General features: G+C 38.9%; 1 protein-coding gene across 1 annotated transcript; it reads right to left on the reverse strand.

Moving 5' to 3' along the window:
• Nucleotides 1-681: 681 nt before the first annotated feature.
• Nucleotides 682-10221, reverse strand: LOC104251369 (arylacetamide deacetylase-like 4). The gene is made up of 4 exons (XM_059830018.1): nucleotides 10051-10221; nucleotides 5538-5754; nucleotides 3135-3198; nucleotides 682-1453 (listed from the first exon to the last, which is right to left on the reverse strand). Exons 1-4 carry the CDS (start codon nucleotides 10219-10221, stop codon nucleotides 682-684), a joined length of 1224 nt encoding a protein of 407 aa, XP_059686001.1.
• Nucleotides 10222-19108: the final 8887 nt, after the last annotated feature.

A 19108-nucleotide genomic window follows, 5' to 3' on the forward strand; every position in this document is an offset into this window, starting at 1 on the left:
GAATATAGTTTAGAGGACATTCAGTTATGTTTGTGAGGTTCTCCCTCATTGCATCTGTGTTGCCAGTCTCGGATACTTACAGGTAGCCATCTCGTACAGCTCACATTTCTGTACCTCCTTTCTGTGTCAGCCATTTCCCTTTAAAATCAGATTTGTAAGTACACCCAATTCCCTTCTTCAGATTTTACAACCAAGTCCAAAGCTACTGGTTGCCTATACACGTAGTCTGATGATGATTACTGCTCATCTCAGAAGGACTGAAAGTATCTTCAATCTCCAGAGTTGTTGGGGGGGGGGCATTTTATCTGTGCTGTCATGCTGATTTTGTGTGCATTATGTGGATATGCGTATGCACGTTGCTGATCAGTCATATATTGCATGCTTTAAAATGTTGTTTGCTATCGTGAGTTTTTATTCTTTGACATAAGAAGAGAGCAAAAATTCTTATAATATAAGAAGAGAACAGTAAAACAAGCATACCAGTTAATGGGTTTAAAAAAAAAAAAAGATTAAAAATATATCATGTTCCCAAGTGATAGCAATTAAAAATCAGAATTCAGCAGACCATGCTAATCTTAACTTACTATTCCTTGCCTAGATTCTAATGTACTAGTAGCTAGTAAATAGTTAATTGAAATACACTCTATCTGCATACCAGTTCACTGCATTCAAGAAAACATTTTAATAGCCTTTTATAAAGTTTACAATGTGGTTTGCCATTTTCCTTGATGATGGAAAAGAGAAAATACCATAACCAAAAAATCCCAGTGCACAGTGGAAGCTTTCTTCCATGTGATACCAGGTCACTTTTACGTTGTTGTCCTCTAACCGTTTCTTGTACAACAACCCATCATCTCTGAGCACATCATGCTCACAGGTAATTATACAAATATCAGGTAGGCGGCAAACAACATCATCTTCTGCTAACAGCGGGGAAAGTCTTGTCTCAAACAGTTCCTTTGTTTTTTCATGGACTTGAGGTAAAAATAAAGTCGGTAATGGTGGTTTATAGCCCAGTTTAAATTCCTCCGGGATAAGATCTGGATTAATCCATTTCCTATATTTCATATTAATACTATCAGGAACATGAGAACCTGCCAAAATAGCTTCCTTCATAGAGCAATCCTTTTTCAAGTATTTCAGCATAAAATGGACTGCACGTTCCCGGGACAAGAAGGCAGTGAAAGCATTTTTCTGGTGAGATGGCAGATTAAAGTTCAGTGCTTGGAGAAATGGATAGATCAGTACCTGCGCACGTATCCTTGGGATATCTGTTCTATTTACCAGTTCTTGGCAAACCCTAGCAGTAAAAGTACCCCCTACACTATCTCCACAAAGAATAATCCGATCAGGGTCCACCCCGTAGTTTTCTGCAGTCTTCAAAAAGTGTACAGTAGCAGTGAGACAGTCCAAAGTTTGGGTGGGATACTTATGCTCAGGAGATAAACGATACCTGAAATGTGCAAAAGACAGCAATTACTACAAATACGTATATTTGTAAATTGCTTGAATGTGTCATCTTAAATACATCCATGGATTATGTATTTGCAAAAACTCACCAAAACCAGTATTACTTATTTAAAGTTTTGCATGCTGAAGCAAACCAGAAGCTTCCCCTCCCATTTCTGTGAAAATACAGAGACCATTAATCATTTAGGTTTATTCTAGCATAATTTAAGAGCATGAGGGCTTGAGCAGTGCAGTCCAGTCCGATCACCCACATTGTACAAAGCCACACATCTACTCAATTCCTCATCTGAGTGCACCTGCCTGGCATCAGAGTTCATGCCAGCAGGGAAGTCTGCAGTTCTCTCATTTGGACTGACCTTGCATGTGTGTATAGCTGTGAGTCAATCCTGCTTACCCACAATGTCCAGCCAAGTTCTGGCTCCTGAGCTTTTTACACTGGGGACACTGATTGTTGTGTCTTATGTATTAGCACAGTATTGTGTATTATTATTACATTTTAATATAAAAAGAGTAATTTAATAATACATTATAAAACACCATACAGTAAGTGTACTGTGGTGACAAAATAGCTTCCTGTAGACAATTCTTCCATGTATTTTGTTAATTGGAACAAGGGAATTACAGAGAAATGATGTTAAAGTAACAATCTCTTTGTTTATTTCTTAACTGTTAACAACTTACTTTCATACGATGAAAAGCAAGGCAGGCATAACGGTCAGATACCCAGTCAAAGTGATGTAATCTGATTCCAACGACATATAAGACTACTTTGAGACTACATTTTTAACAGCCATGGTTCTTTATTCTCTGTTTTCGTGTTCTTAGGGCTTTCTGGAGAAGGTTAACGATAAATACTACAAAGGTAACAGTGCAGGCATTCTCTCTTAACCCTTCACTGTTTGCTGAGGCACACTGCTTCTGCTTTTCTGTTTTTTCACTATTCTTTGGAATTAATTAAATGGATTCATAAAGTAAACATCCTAATAACCAGGGAATAAAAGGATATCAGTATCTTATTTCAGAGTCACTTTAAACGCATCATGACTTACCCAGACGGGATATGGAATAGGCAATTCATTCTCAAAACCAATTTCTCAAAACCAATTCCTCCCAACTTAATAAAATTCTTTAGTAATGAATTTTTTCGTGGAAGAATTTGTTGGAAACTAAAGTTTTTTCATACCATCAGCTATTTTCCATAAGCAAAACATCTTTAAAAGGAAGCAGTGGTCCATGCAGTTTTAAAGAAAATATTACACTTTAGACTTATTATTTACTCTCTAAAATCATCCCCAAAGCCCCCTAAATATTAAAACCTGAAATTGGGAAAACAGCTTATAATTCCTTATTATTGAACAAAGGCAATGATTTTTGCGGCAATAACAATGTAAAATGAACAAATCTCTTTGTTCTTCTGAAAACAGCTGGCATAGATGTTACTTTTGTAACTTTATAACCCTGTATCAGGTATTTCTCATTGTCAGTTCATGGCACATGCTTGCTCACACATATCAACACATAGGGGTAGACAACACTAGAGCTCAGTTTCTTTTCTTATATTCAAAGACATGGAAGTACAGAGTGGGCATGGGTCGGGGGGAGGTATGGGGGAAAGCAGCGGAACTATCTAATACTGGGAGTAACATTGCGTGGAGCTCACTTACCCAACAGACACAACCACGGAATCAGATTTTCTGGCTATGTACTGGCATATTCTTTCATAGCTTCCTGAAGAACAAATGTTGTTAATGTAATTAATATCTTAGAATACTTGAAGCAATATCGTCCCTTATTTTTTATGGCATATTGCCATGATTGAGTGCGGGCCCCTAGCCTGTTCAGTGAGTTACCCAAATTTTCTCTAGGATAAAAATAATCTAGTCTTTTGATCATCAGGACACACTGTAAAGTTCATACATTTAGGGAGATTGTTGATTCGTAAGAAAAATAAGGAATTATTATTATTATTATTATTACTATTAGAGATGGGACAATGGTTTTAAACTGAGAGAGGGTAGAATTAGATTGGACATAAGGAAGACATTTTTTATGATGAGGGTGGTGAGACAGTAGAACAGGTTGCCCAGAACAGGATGCCCCATCATTGGAAGAGTTCAAAGTCGGGTTGGATGGGGCTTTGAGCAACCTCATCTAGTGAAAGATGTCCCTGCCCATGGCAGGGGGGTGGGACTAGATGATCTTTAAGGTCCTTGCAGAGGGATTTGGACAGGCTGGATCGATGGGCTGAGGCCAACCAGATGAAGTTCAATAAGGCCAAGTGCCGGGTTCTACACTTTGGCCACAACAACCCCAGGCAACGCTACAGGCTTGGGGACGAGTGGCTGGAAAGCTGCCAGGCAGAAAAGGACCTGGGGGTGTTGATTGACAGCCGGCTGAATATGAGCCAGCAGTGTGCCCAGGTGGCCAAGAAGGCCAAGGGCATCCTGGCCTGTACCAGAAATGGTGTGGGCAGCAGGAGCAGGGAGGTGATCGTGCCCCTGTACTCGGCTCTGGTGAGGCCGCACCTCGAATGCTGTGTTCAGTTTTGGGCCCCTCACTACAAGAAGGACATTGAGGTGCTGGAGCGTGTCCAGAGAAGGGCGACGGAGCTGGTGAGGGGTCTGGAGCACAAGTCTGATGAGGAGCGGCTGAGGGAGCTGGGGGTGTTCAGTCTGGAGAAGAGGAGGCTGAGGGGAGACCTCATCGCTCTCTACAACTGCCTGAAAGGGGGTTGTGGGGAGGGGGGTGTTGGTCTCTTCTCCCAAGTGACTAGTGACAGGACAAGAGGAAATGGCCTCAAGTTGCGCCAGGGGAGGTTCAGGCTGGATATTAGGAAAAAGTTCTTTACCGAGAGAGTAGTGAAACATTGGAATAGGCTGCCCAGGGAGGTGGTAGAGTCACCCTCCCTGGAGGTATTCAAGGAGCGTGTGGATGTGGCATTGTGGGATGTAGCTTGATGGGCATGGTGCTGTGTGGTGTTGGGTGGGTTGGTTTTTGGTGTGTTGTGGTTTGTTTGTTTGGTGGGTTTTTTTTTTTTGGGGGGGGTGGTTTTTTTTTTTTTAGGTTGGACTTGATGATCTTACAGGTCTTTTCCAACCTTAGTGATTCTGTGATTCTGTGATTTTGTCCCTTCCAACTCAAAACATTCTATGATTATTACGCATAATTGCTTAGAGTGGTTGTAAGGGATAAAATGGCTTGAGATCTTTGTAAAAGTTTATTACATTATTTTAATTAACTGTGAGTCTGAGACTGACTTAGGTATGTCATATCGTTTTGCTGTGGAAATGCTAATTGTAGCTAAGTCTAAATTAATTTCGTATTTGAAGCAGAGATTTGACTATTTTCTGAAGAATGAAGGGTGCAGCTGGTATGCCCCCTGCGAAGTCAGTATATTTCTTTGTGGCTAATTCAGGCAGAAATCTGAGTTTTCCTTCAACCTTAATTCTGAATTTGCTGCATTTGGAAGATTTGGTTTACAGGTATTTGCTCAATGATGTGTTCTTTCAATCACAGAATTGTAACGCCATTTAATATGTGTGCATGTCTACTGCCTGTAGAAACAGTATATTTTAGAACTTTTTAAATTATGTGTTGGCATTTATCTACTTTCTCTAATAAATTAAACTGGAAAAAAAGACAACATAACTAAACTACATGCATCATGGACACACTTTTTAAAATAGCTGCTATAGGCTGCTTGAATTGCCATGAACACTGTTTATAGAAGTCCCAATAAACATGCTGCAGTTAGAGATCAAAGGGAGGAATGCAGCTGTTAATAAATTCTGTCGGGTTTTCAGACAAAAAAAAGAATTTATTTCTTTAGCAGCACCACTTTCTCTAAGGAATATATGTGCCATAAAGAGTGCTGTATCCTATAAAAAATAATTTAACTACTAAATAAGAGCGGATTAGAGAGTTTAAAAAGTAAAAATAAACATTAAATGCTTTCTATCTCTCAATCTCTCAAACTAAGCTTCAGTCACTTCTTAGGTTCAGGAGAGTTTTTAAAAATACGTAGTTAACAATCCTAAATTATCAGATTTTCTCTTTCAGTTCCTTACTGATGCTTCCAAACATCCCGCATCCTCCATGGAAGAAGACGACTCCTCTCCGTTTGCTTGCAGATGGTACTCTTGGGAGGTAAATCCTCACTGGCACCTCATCAAAATGCAGATCCTTTACGAAGAGCTTTGAATCCCTGCACGCCGGCAGTCCATCAACAATCAACCTCATAAGTTTGTGCTCCTCAAAGATATTCAGACTTTGTAAGTTCTTTGCCTAGACAGATGTAACAGGAAAAATGAGAAATTAGTATAGGGAATTCAAGTCTTCCCACTCTATAAAGGCCCAAGCTACCTTTTTCTATACTATATTCAAGATAATTGCATTGGTTACTTGCTACTTTAGAGGATTACCACAAATAGCACTAGTGGCTTTGGTTATGAAAGTGAAAATGTACATCTTCATGATTTGAGGTACCATTATTTCTGGAAGAATGTTGTAATACTTGTTCCATGGAATGTATTATATAAATACCTTCTAATTTCTGTGATCTGTATTTACCCCAAGTAACATCAGGCATTTGCTTAGGTATGGAAGTTAGGAGTCATGAGGCCTGAGGCTCCTTTTCTAATCAGTGAAGAGAAGGGCATTTCTTGGGGATGGTTCCAATTTCAGGTGTGTTAAATCATGCTCTGGAGATGTCTGTTCATCTCCATTGATAGTAAAGGGAGGCTGTGTGCTTCAAATGCCTCAGTTAAAGTATTTAAGGTCAGGTGAGATGAAAATGTCCCTAGCATGACAGCATTTAGTATACTGTGAGAAAAAGACTCAGGCCAGTGTGCGTGCAAGATTGGGTAACTTAATGGTTTTGGGTCATCTCTGTGCCACAGGGTCAGTGAGAACAACCTTTAAGAAAATCATTAGTGCCTATAATCAATAATGAGGGGCTGCTGGCCTACATGAAGAGCTGATGAAAATGGTTCTGAATCTCATCTCCTCCTCCATCAGTGAAACTGTTGCCTTTTTTCAAGATCTCACAGGTATTCATGAAATGGCTCTGCAGCCAGTTTCTTACATCTAATCAGGGAAAACAACTATTTTGAAGACAGGGGAGGTTTGTTAAATGTGTCAAAACATTTTCTTATGCAAGGCCAGTCAACTGCTGATAATTAAAATAGCCTGAAGATCACACTGGAATCCTCCTTTATTTTGAACACGTGTTGTAACAGATGCATTTCCTGGTAGCGACAACATTTCCCTTCCCATTAAATGGTGATTTAATTGCCCTTATGAACTATTATAATTCATTCTTCTGGAATGATGATAATCATCACAAGCAATTTGCAAATTGTATTGTTCTCTTCTGAGTAACAGAAGTCTCTGTGTACCCTGCTGTATCAAGGCCTTATGAACTAATGGCCAGCTATGCTTTTGTAAATTGTTCTTTCCAACCTTGTGTATCTGGCCTTTAATTTAGATCTGCTCTGTCTATCTCAGAGACAATTCAAATATTGGCCTTAAATAGTAATTTTGCTGTGAAAGAATGCCACAGTAAGATGAAGAGGCAGAACTTTCTTAGGTGCATGATCCCAGCTATCATGTACATATGAAGCCAAATCTCAGGTAGTTCAAGTGTGTTCCAACACCCAATTCCTCACCAAAGGCCTTTCTCAAACAACACAGATTCTTTCTTCATGATAATCTAGACCAGGCTGCAATAACAAGTTGGGTGAGGAGTAATAAAAGAAACCACTGTGAGCCATGGAAGAGAGAGAAAATAATTTAGAAACAAAGATGGGAGCCCAGAGATGATGTGGAGTTTTTTCATAACACTCTGTGCCACAACTGCCAGCAGTGCTTGGGGAGTTTTAAGTCCCAGTTCCTAGACACAAATGGATAAATATACTTCTTGCCTTACATTTGAAAACGCACATTTTTAGGTATCATGGCAAAGGGGGAAATGAATATAAGAGCCAGGGCAATCGTGGCAGAAACGACAGGGTCAATATAACCTTCCCCAAACAGCAATTTTCAAAAACTCTCATGAGTCTTAAGTCAGTCTTTTTGTCAGAGTTATGATTTTGGAATTGTTGAAGTTGGCACAATTGCCACACCGTGTTTATTTATTGTCATCTGTACTTTCTAACATCCCTGAGTTTTTACAGACCTTTCAGATGACAGATAGTAATACATATGATAAACTTGGTATCAGAGCATTCTATCTAAATATCCTCTTTCCTTTCCTTATCTTAGGAGCTCCTGATGTCACAGAGGCATCTTCAAATTCAGGGAAAACACTGTCATGAAGGAGAATGGGGAATTTGGTATGTATTCTGTTGAAAAATTTCTTGATCAATAATTACAAAATACTTCAGAACCAATAACAATACACTCAAAAAATAAAAGGTATGACTGTTCCTAGACAGATGTGATCAGTGTTAGTAGGTGAAACATATTTATAAGCCAGGTTCTAAAATGTGTATATGTGTAAGAAAAAGAGGACCCAGATCAGCATGTCATGTCAGCATACCTTTTCTTGGGAAATAGGGTCTTTGAAAAACTATTTGCTGGAACACCTAAATTCTGGTCAGATTGGCTTTTTATGTGGAAGATTGTACTGGGACCAGATTTTTACTTTAAAAATAATTATGAAATCACATACCAACTAGCAAAAAACCACTCAATTTGAGCTTCATGGACTTTAAGACTACATTAGACAGTCTTTCTGTCAGTCACTTTGAAGTGTTATGCTTTGCCAGCCAAAATAATTATCATCAAAGCTTTTTATCACAGTGCAGTATGCACAGTTAATCTAAATGCAGATCTGTATGAATAGATTAAAACAAAAGCTAGGATGTGAGCTAGGAGGCTTTCTCTCCTCTCTTCCATTTGGGATTGTCATTGATTTCTTTATGACAGAGTATGTGGATAGATGCAGCAGCAGCACCGTATGTATGACAGCCATGCTGTAGAAGGTACACATTTAACTGTTGATGCAGCTTTTCTAAGACATATCACAAGTAAGGTGGAAGAAAAGAGGAAAGACTGTCCTGTATTGCAGAAAAAAGAGGTCTTTACTGCAACATACAGTACGAACAGACACATCACTGGCACAAGAAGAGCAGCATTCATCAGAATGAGCAGGATATGTTCATTGCACATGTGCAATGCACAAAGCATCATGCACTGTATAAGAAACCTGTGAAGTCCTCACTATGAGGGCTACTTCTGTGAGTACAAATATAAACCTAGAAATTCACCAAAAGTACCAGCAGATGGCTAAAGGTTTTCGAAAGAAAATGAGGTATTGACTGGATTCAATGCGTAGCAAATGGTGAAATGCATCTTTAGAACTATCCAGGAAAAGGAAGCTGAAATTTCTGGAACGTATTATCAATGAAAACAGAATATGTACTATTGCATAACAGCCACTTAGAAGCTGTAAAAGTGGGTAAAAAGAATAATCTGAAAGAATCTTTTCATCCAACCAAGTATAGAAATACAGAGAACTTAACATACAGTCATATTATGATATTATGGTCATATGATTATATTAAGTCTATATATAGCTTAACATGAAAAGCAGTGTGAGATATATAACAACAGCAGACTCTCCTCTCATGCCAGACAATGCAGAAAGGTACACGGGACCTAGGCCATTGGAGAACCAGGGACAATTACTGGACTTGGTAAATGCTGCTATGTAAGTTCAAGCAACCCACAGAAGTCTTTAACAGATTATAGTGCCCCAAATCACCTTTCAGGATGTGGGCCTTAGTTATTACGTTTATTATGTATAACTAGGGGACTAGAGAATACCTTTACTTGAGATGAGCTCCGTACAAACATTAACGAAACCACTCTGTGATTTTCCTGCAGGCTTTCTTTCAACCTGTTATGTGCCAGACGTGACAGGGTTTAGGCTGCTCTTATGTACTCCTGTTGCCTTCTTTGAAAGCTTTTTGGGCAAAAGCTGTTTCTTTCTCTGATGGCAAAGCAAACAGCAGAGTAAGTCTGGCTTACAAGTGCTTAAATAACAAGTGATAACAGGTAGGTCTAGCTGAACCTGCTTTGGGCAGGAGGTTGGATTAGATGACCTCTGGAGGTGCCTTCCAACCTACATGATTCTATGATATTTAACTAAGACACAGTAATTCAGCCACTGTGGAAATAAGAACAGAATACTGGGTAAGAAAATTACTGCAGATCATTCAAAATTTAGGAAATTAACTTAAGTGAGATTCAGAAGGGTTGGTTATTATTATTCATGTAAATTATATCCACAGCCCTCCTGTCATCCACAGGACCAATCATTTCTTTATAGAAGGCAATCAAATTACAATTGCAGCTTAAGAATGCATATCTCAGTATTTAAAAGAACTCACCTCCTACTGGCTGCTTTTATATACAGTAATAGAACACCAAATCAAACTTTGGCCTTCATCTTTACATCTGTGTTACTGTGTGGTTCCCATTACACATAGTTGCAATACTCAGATGCATGTCTTCATAGTTCTACTCAAGTTTTTCCTTTCCTGAACATCACAATATCACAGAACATGATAAACTCACCAGAATTTCCATCAGAGTATATATGCAATGATATAAGCGGAGCTTTGATGGCTGGTCAACATCAGGAGGAATCTCTGCCTTGAAGGAATTATGATAAGTTGCAATTAAAACCAGTAATACAAAAGCAACTAGAATTCCCGCTATTAAAGCCAGAGCATAAAAGGATTCCATTTTTCTTTGGTGGGAATAATTTATCAGAGAACTGTTTGATATGATTCTGTCACTATTTATATCCTCCAGACTGACTCCACAGAGAAGTAATTTGCATACCAAAATTCCTCCACCCTCCTCCTACAGATAAGGCTGCCAGTTGCTAGAAGCATATAAACATCCGGCTATTACAACTTTATTTAGCATGGTCAAAGTTAATACACAGAAGACTCACATCCAGGAAATGTCTTTATTCCGTATGTTCCAAAATTGCAAATGAACTTTATTTTTTATCTGGTTTAATTGTATTCTGCTTTATGGGCCTGAAAAGCTATGTCTGATTTTTTGCAAGTGTACTAGTTAGTGTAATGAAAGATACTACCTCTACTTAAGAACCCATGGAAGACTGGCAATGCTGAACTCCAATCTCCTGTTCAGGAAGTGTAATGGTTCTGCTCTTGGAATAGGTCTGATGTATGATTCTCAGGCTTTTTGCTTAGTGCTGATCTTTTTTTCCCCTGCTCTATTGCTGAGGCAGACAGCTGGCCAGAACAGTTAGAGCAGACATTCTGAAGTGCATCTAAAGGAATTTTGCTTTTAGAGATTCATATAGAGCTATCAGTTATCTGGAAGCTCCATCCCTGAGTGCGCAGCAAGGGTCTCTGAGCTCACCAATGGTCCAGTGATATCAGAGGGAAACTTCCCCTTGACTTGGAGAACTTCGGCCCTAACCCTCTATTCTGATTCATTCTGAAGAAAGCATTCTGATGTCTTTACAACTTGATAGTCTGCTATTTTTTGCCGAGACAACTCTACGTTATCCTTTGTTCTAATTTAGGCTGTGATCAGACCATATGGCTAGCCAAATGCTTGTACCAATGGAGGTGGTGATAGTGGAGGAATGAGTGACCGACCAGGTGCAACTCCGTGTATTTCTGTCCACCATGTGACTGGACAAAACTTGTTTGGGTAAAAGTAAAAACCAAACAAACATCAGCTCAGCTTAACATAATCAGCACAACCTATGCTTATCCCCTCAACACTCCGAAATATTTCTTTATCCCCACTAATCTCCCAGATATTCTATTTTAAAACCCTTACAAAAGCTTGTAATCATGGTCATAGAAGAGAAATACTCCTTTTTACAAGCCATAAGATTCTGCATTTGGCTAACAAACCTGTAGCAGTATTCCCTCAGAAAGTAAGGGAACTTGACTGAAAAAAGGTGAGTCCTTTCTAGCTTTTCTTATACCCTTAAAAGAAGCAGATGAAATATGTCTGCTTAGAAAAATCCCATTTATGCAAAATATGCATTACAGGAAAGAGCAAGAAACTTTAATGTGAATTAGTCAATAGGGTGAACAAATATTTAGCTGTGTGGAATGAGAGTAAACAATATGAGTCATAAGAGATAAAGTACCAGATGATAAGAGTGACCAGACAGGATTCTTAGGAGAATAGGTCTAATCGTTAACTTCAGTGGAAGTCAGCAATTATAACTGATTGAATTATGTGGTTTTAAATGAAAATTAAAATAAATAAATAAACAAATAGGTGTTAAGGGTAAGAAAACCATTAAATCCGTGTAAGTTATAACATGGAACTTTCGGCTTAACTCAGCAGGCCTGGAACTTGTGATTATAGTAGGCATCTTTCCAATACTGACTCAAATTATTTGACTAAGCTGGGGAATAATTGATCTCTTCCATCACTGTGAGGTGCAGGATGCTTAACTGAGCCCCACCCAACTTCTTACTCCATTCAGACCTGTGGGGGTACACTAACTTGAATGTTTTTAAAAAAAAAAAAAAAACCCCAACATAAAGCAAAAATTAAGGCTACTTTTATATTCTGAGGAGGAATATCTAGGTTGGGGTTTAATGAGTTTTACTAATCCATCCTAAAATAAATAGGTTGTAAGTTCTGAATGTCCCTATATAAACATACTTTTAAATATGAAAAGTGAAAGTTCAAAGGCATTTCTTGTTTACTAATTTTTCATTCTCTTTGTGGTGGATTTAAACACCCCACTGATATTATCATCTGAAGAGATCATGGAATATCCAGATTTCCCCTCGTAAAAGCTGGATGTCAAAATATCAATTACCTTCTGCCAAATCACTTAGGAGCTCCCAATATACATGGGTTTTTTCCCATGATATCAAGACTTTCAGACCAGTAACAAGCATCTAATGAGAGATGGGAGAGGAGGTAGGAGTCCTATGAAGAGGGGTTCTTGGACTTTGGGGTGGGTTGGTTGGTTGGTTGATTTAGGGGGTTATTTTTTTTAATCAAATAATGTTGGACAAAGTTTAATTGGAGGACAGGGATGAGCGTTCTGAAAAAGCATCTCTGTTAATTATTTTACAGGTCAGCTTCTAGGAAACGTATGGATTTATGCATGCTACTGCTATAACGGATCTTTCTTCCTCCAAAGAATTAGCTGATCCTCACTGCCCTGTGCCATTGTGCACATCAGGAAAGATAAAATGACATTTAAAAAGGCAGCAGTCCCCATAAATGAGTTAAAGGATCATTTGGCCTTTGGAAGCCCTGTGCTGTTTACCCCATGTATCATTTGCTCCAAGGTCCTCCTCAAGAACTGCTCTTCCCTTAAAAAGATTAGTGATTCCAATTTGTAGGGGTAATGGCAGTGATTCAGCAAGAATGAGCAAATTGACTTTCTGCTAACAGTGGGCAAAGTTCTAGAAATACCCAGATAAATTTTTAAAAATCCAAACCTTATCATTGCTCAGACCATCATCAAAAATGCTGGGGGTTCTGTTTGAATGAAGAACCCAGCATCCCTCTGTGCCTTCTCTTAGCTCAACTGAATCTCTCCATAGATCTTATTTTCCCATCATCAATTTATAATGTGATCTTATTCCCCCACATCAATTCATACACCTAAACCTGATCCATCCTAGCATTCCAACCAAAAAAGTTTGCCTTTGACAAAAGCATTCTCTTCCTAACATTCCTCCTCTTTTTGGCTTCCTTTCTAGAATTGTCAAGTTTGAAGACGCTTATGACGGTTAGAGGACTTGAATTATTTCACCTCTGAATGTACTAGTGAAGCACTAGCCCTGAAAAGAAATTATAGCTGCATGTAGTGAATTCTTTTAAAAAGACATTGCTAGAAATGATTAAGGGAACATTTCATCTAGAGAGTTTTTCCTAAGCTAGTTTACAAGCTTCCAGTGCAAACTTATTACAGGCATTAGCCTACAGTTCTGTTTTTGTCAAAATCCGTATCACATTGGTTTAGTAGGATTTCAGTTCAGACTCTTGAAACAATAAACTTCTCTAATTTTGAGGACTTAATTCTTCTGCCTCCTTAGTTCCTTGTGTGTCTTAGAAATTTTGTCAGGACTGAGGAATTAGTCAGAAGGAATGGTAAATACTGACTGGCGTAAAAGTGAGGTAAATGTACTGTAAATGTAAAGAGAACGTAAGATGAGTCAATCAGTTTAACAAAATGTAGTCACTCCGTTCCTGTTTACATGTGGTATTTTTTCACTGTTCTCTTTTCCAATATGAAGAAGCAGGCTAACAGATTGAGGCAGATTTGGCTTCTAATTAGAGATAGGTGAGAAAAAAGAAAGGCAGTTAGTACAAGTGACAAAATCTAACATATACTAAAATGACTAAGCAATTGAAAGAAGTACCACATTTTTGATGTCTCATCCCTTTGTCTGAATTCCAGGTAGCACCTACATGCCCTTTGAGAACACCGTACTTCTGCTTATAAAGACAATCATTTTTACACATATTGAAGCTAGAAAGCGATGTCATCTAGAATTTAGAATTACTCAGTAAGACATTTGTTACACCTTTATTCATGATACTGATTTGTTATGAGACCCTGGGAAAGCAGTAAGACATCCAAATGCAGTTTTTTGCACAAGGCTGGACACAGACTGTTTTCTGTCAAGGCTGGAAGTTAAACAGAAACCCGGTCCCTTTGAGCTTAGTCCATGGCAAAACTCCACTTACAAGGCAACAGTATCAGACTCTTAATACTTAACAGCGTATAGAAGGACAGTGTGAAATCATAGAACCACTGGGACCCATTTCAAATGGAAAATGTGAACTCAAGGGAAGAATGAAATCAAGAAGCACAAAAATTTAGCTCTTGATTTATCCAAATCTGACAGCAGTACTTCATGGAACAAAAAACAGATCAGCTTGGCAAAAGGTTTTCCTTTTTTAAAGGAGGTTTAGTTTTAACCTGTGATTGTGATACATTGTCCATGGTCAAGAACCCTGCACTGATGTAAAAAACTGGTATTACTTGACACCCTAGTAACACAGACTTTCCATTGTGTAACAGCACTGTTCTGTGTTCCCAGTTTTTTCACATCTGCTTACCAATGCACTGTATATATTTGAGTGGGTTTTTTTAAGTTGAAAACACAGAATTGTTAGCCCAAATGGCTTTCAGACATGCCTTGAGCATGCTTTTAATTTCCAGCTCCTTTTCCTTTCAAAAGTTCTTGCAGTTCAGCAACTTCATTTGTACAAACAGACTTCCAAGTTTGCTAGGAACTTTGCTGCAAAGGCTCTATGAACAAATTTAGAGTTCTGCCGGTATATATAGATGCAACATCAAATCTAAGCATTCAGACACTCTACCTGAGCCTCTTCATAGGTCCACATAACACCGTTCTGCAAATATGGACCTTTGTTATCCAAGTGATGTGTATGGAGAGTGTATCAACTTGTTTCGGAGGTAAAAGTTGCTTTTTCACTGCTGTTTAGTTCTTCAAGAAGGGGCAAGTAAGAAAAAGTAGGTTTCTATGACTCTCATTGAGAATATGAGTAGATCTACACTAACTACAATCTAAAAGCTTGGTTTCAGTTACTGTAGCCTTCCTAACCTACCTTTACATTAGCTAGCCTAAATATGAACAACAGGTTTACTTTTAAGCTGGATAATTACAGTTAGGGACTATTGTGGTTAAATAATAGAAAGCATAAACACATCTTTTGAGCTATGGTCCCAGAAATGGGTCATGCAGGGATGGTCTAAATTTAAACCTATTAATTCAGAATAGATTTGTAAAACTGTATTAAAGCCATTTTCCTTTACCCTTCTGTTAAGAAGTACAAACCCAGAAATTTAAACAGACAAGCAGTAGCCGCAACGGAATGAGTTACCACTGGGATGTATTACATGACTGGCATCTTGCTCTTGTTGCAAACTGGAATGAAACATAGTTTAAAGTCCCATGAAAGTGGCTTGAAGCAAGTTGTTGGGTTTTTTTGCAATTTATACTTTGTTGTGAGTGTCTGTATAGGAAACAAATAGTTCAGTACTGTGCAACTATCCAAAATGCAAAATTAATTCTGCAACTAAGTGATAGCATCAGCAACTGACACAATTTTACAAAATTAACAGGCCTGCTTATTGAATGCTCCAGTGCGCTGGTTAAGGACTTCCAAGTAGAAACATGGAAGGGATTAACTTTGGGACAACTTTTAACTTACAATTAGTAACAACTGCTGTGATGTGACAGATCCTTGTTACCATCAACAAAGGTATGTACTGTCTGTTTGCACCTATAGACATTTACTGAAAGCAATTTGGATAATCAAACCTACGTGAAGGTAGAGTTTAGGGGGTTTCACTAACAGAGATGAACTTTTTCAATGAAAGCACATGTTGGTTTCTGAAGGTGACAGTTTGGAAAAAGAGCTCTTGCCAAAAAAGAGTGCAATGGTTACTGTACAATCAGGTAAAATCCCAGAATACTACTTTTTTGCCACTTTTCAGAGTGGAACTGCCATTCAAAGGGACAAACCTCAGGTGTTCTCAGTGTTCTATATAGTATGTGTAGAATTTAAAGCTATCTGACTTTTTGATTGAATTAGGTGAATTTTAAAATAACTTGCCTATATTTTTCACCATATTTATTACAGGCAAGTTGCAGTAACTTCAGTTTTACTATAAATCTGCTTTTGCTTCTTACTTTTGTACATTTGTACAACGTAGTAACTACTGGTTTTCACTGCTTCAAGGTAAATCCAAAGTAAAGTAGTAAAGAAGTAAAATAGTTCATACTTTCATGAAATTTGAAGAGCTGGTTAGGAAAATTTTCAATGTCTAGAACTGTCTTTTTACTCCCACTCCAAATTTGGTAGCAACTTTGCACATAGATCAATAAACTGAAATCATAATGAATAATAATAAAAAAAAAACTTCCAAAACATTTTAGAATATTATTCAAGCTGGAAACAGATACATGAAATCAATATTCACAAGATAATGCCATTCCCACTGGCTTCAAAGGACCTGCAAATGTTTTAAATTAATAATTAATTTTGGTTTTAATCTGAACAGGTTAGCTGTGTAATGTTGCTGACTTTTCTATTTTAAATGTGTCTGTGGTGAGTTACACATAAAGAGACTGAACTCAGGAATCAAAAAATCAAATTTACTTTGATGAACTTCATATCCTTTCATTTTTTAACACTGCTCCTTATTTCCATACCAGAAAGTTGTTATATTTGTTACCAGTCCAGACACTGAGTCATTCTTGCTTAAACCAGACACTAGGCTCTCTGTGTAATTTCTCTTTCCCCTTCAGAGTTTTTGGACTGAGAGGAAAATTGTAATGCCAGGTGCCTCCCCTAGCTCCATTTCTAAAGGTATTACTGTAAAAACACACAGAGGTGCTAAATGCTGCCAAGCGGGTGTGGAAATTCTCTGAGCTCTGGTTATTTCACATGCAGCTAAGTTAGGGAATACCACCTGATTCTGACAATACGTACAGACTTACGGTTTCCAGTTAGAATGCTTCATCTTCTTCTCTCTGAAAACCTCTCTCCTGACTTTATGATGATGCAGTCATAGTCATATGGCTTATTTCACATGAGGTAACCTGGCATTTAAAGGTAAGAACCCTGCAAGTTTCTCTCTCAAATTTTACTTTCTTTTTTTTCTGAAAACTTTTGTGGAACTTTTAACAGAGCTGAAATTAAGGGATTTAGATATTGTTCATATTTCGTGTAAAAAAACCTATGTGGGTGACACCAGAAACTCCGTTGCTCTTCTTTTTGCAAACAAATAACCCCTGAACACTCTGTTACCATATGGCCACTTTGAATGACGCCGGTTTTCAAAAATGTGTTTGATTCCAACACATAAAATTGAATTTATTTTCAAAGGAATTCAGCTTCCTATCTCACTTCTATTGGTTGTGTAATATAACTTGGCTACCTATGTATAGGTGCTCAGGCTCGTACACTTCCATTGCAGTGGTGCTTTAGTAACTATAGTTGTAAAGAAGTTTGAGAAGGTCTTTCCAATTTGTCATTTTTCAGTAATTCTAGATTTTACCACTAGATGGCTTCCCAGGATAGTGGATATAGATCCAGCCCTCCTGAAAGAACATGTGGGATTGGATTCATTTTGGCACATTCTTAATGATATATAGTCATAAAGCCGAAGTTCTTTCCAGCCCAACTGTGAAGACAGCAGTGTGAGGTTTGACATCCTTGAGCATCTTTTGCTATCCTCAAAGCTTTGCATATTAGGTTATTTCTGATTGCTGCCGCAGCTACTAACTGTGCACGAACAGCTCTCGGTTCAAATGTGCAGTTAGAGCCTCCCAGAAATGCTTCATCAGTACGACTGAAAACATAACTTACCTGCCTAATGCTTGACAGTGCAAACAACCAAGTTGGGGGACCTAGCTGCAATACGCTTTGCTCTTTCTCCTGTTACAACATAGTTTAAAGTGCTATGGAGACCTTCTTGTGTTGCAACTATGCCCTCATAACTGGACAAAAAAGTCTTGGAAAAGGAGAGAAAAAAACCCAGCCTTTGTTGTGAGGAAGTGAGTCTCCCTCCTGCATTCAGAGCTTGCCTTTCTTATCGTCCTGCTACTAAATCAACAGTTTTCAGCAATGCAAGCATCTTCCAGCTTGGAAAATCCGTGAGTTGTCATGCTGCCTGTAAAAACGTTGCTCCAACAGGAATAGATTTTGATGATTATCAGCCTAGGCTGGATTCAGCCCGGCAGTCTAGGGCTGAAAGACGTTTTCCTGTCCACACCAGCTTATCTTGGGCAAGCAGTTCCCTGCCAGAGCTCTGTAAGGCGGAGATGGCTCCCTTGAGCTCAGCCTTAACCCTGACTGTTCCTGGAACTGCTTTTTCCTGGGCTCAAGTCAGACCACAGCACCTTCCTTCTGGCGTGGGTGCGTTAGGGAGGAGGCGGGGGCTGCCCGGCCCGGTTGCCGTGCGCTTCACCTCCAGCTGCAAGCCCGACGTGGCGTGCAGCAAGCCCCGACTTGCAGGCGGCAGCTCCGGAGCGAGCGGAGCCTCAGCCTGCCTGCATGTGTGAGTTTATGTGCGGCGGCTCCAGGATAGCTCTGGGGGAGGGGAGAGCAAAGCCAGCCACTCACAGAAACGGTAGTGAAATCTCCCCAACACTTTAACTGTCAATCAGGCTTAATGGGGTATAAAAACTCCCCAGCGCCGCGGCTGTGATAGGCAGAGAGCGCAATAGGGAGAAATGAGTAAGAGCCAGAGCTGAAATAGTGTACGGCATAATTCCTGCTCTGTGATCACAGATACTCCAAGTGAAAAAAACAGGAGGGGGGGAAAGAGAGGCGGTTATCAGCTCAACCTTTGCAACCGGCTCAGGACAGAACGTCTATAGATATTTATAGATATTAAAACAAAAACAACAACCTTACCCTGAATAGAGCCTTTCTTAAAAAGAAGGTCCTGGCAATTCTGTCTTATTTAAGCAATTTCCTGAGTCTAAGAATAGAAATGAGCTGCCTGGAAGGCACTGCAGGCTGAAATTTGGAGACATAGGCTGCTTTATTTTATTTTTCCTACTATAAAAACCTTCCATTTGGATACTGGATTTTTATGTTGGTCTTTGAAGCGGAGGGA

Source organism: Gavia stellata, chromosome 27 (assembly GCF_030936135.1).
Source record: "Gavia stellata isolate bGavSte3 chromosome 27, bGavSte3.hap2, whole genome shotgun sequence".
Lineage (NCBI taxonomy): Eukaryota > Metazoa > Chordata > Aves > Gaviiformes > Gaviidae > Gavia > Gavia stellata.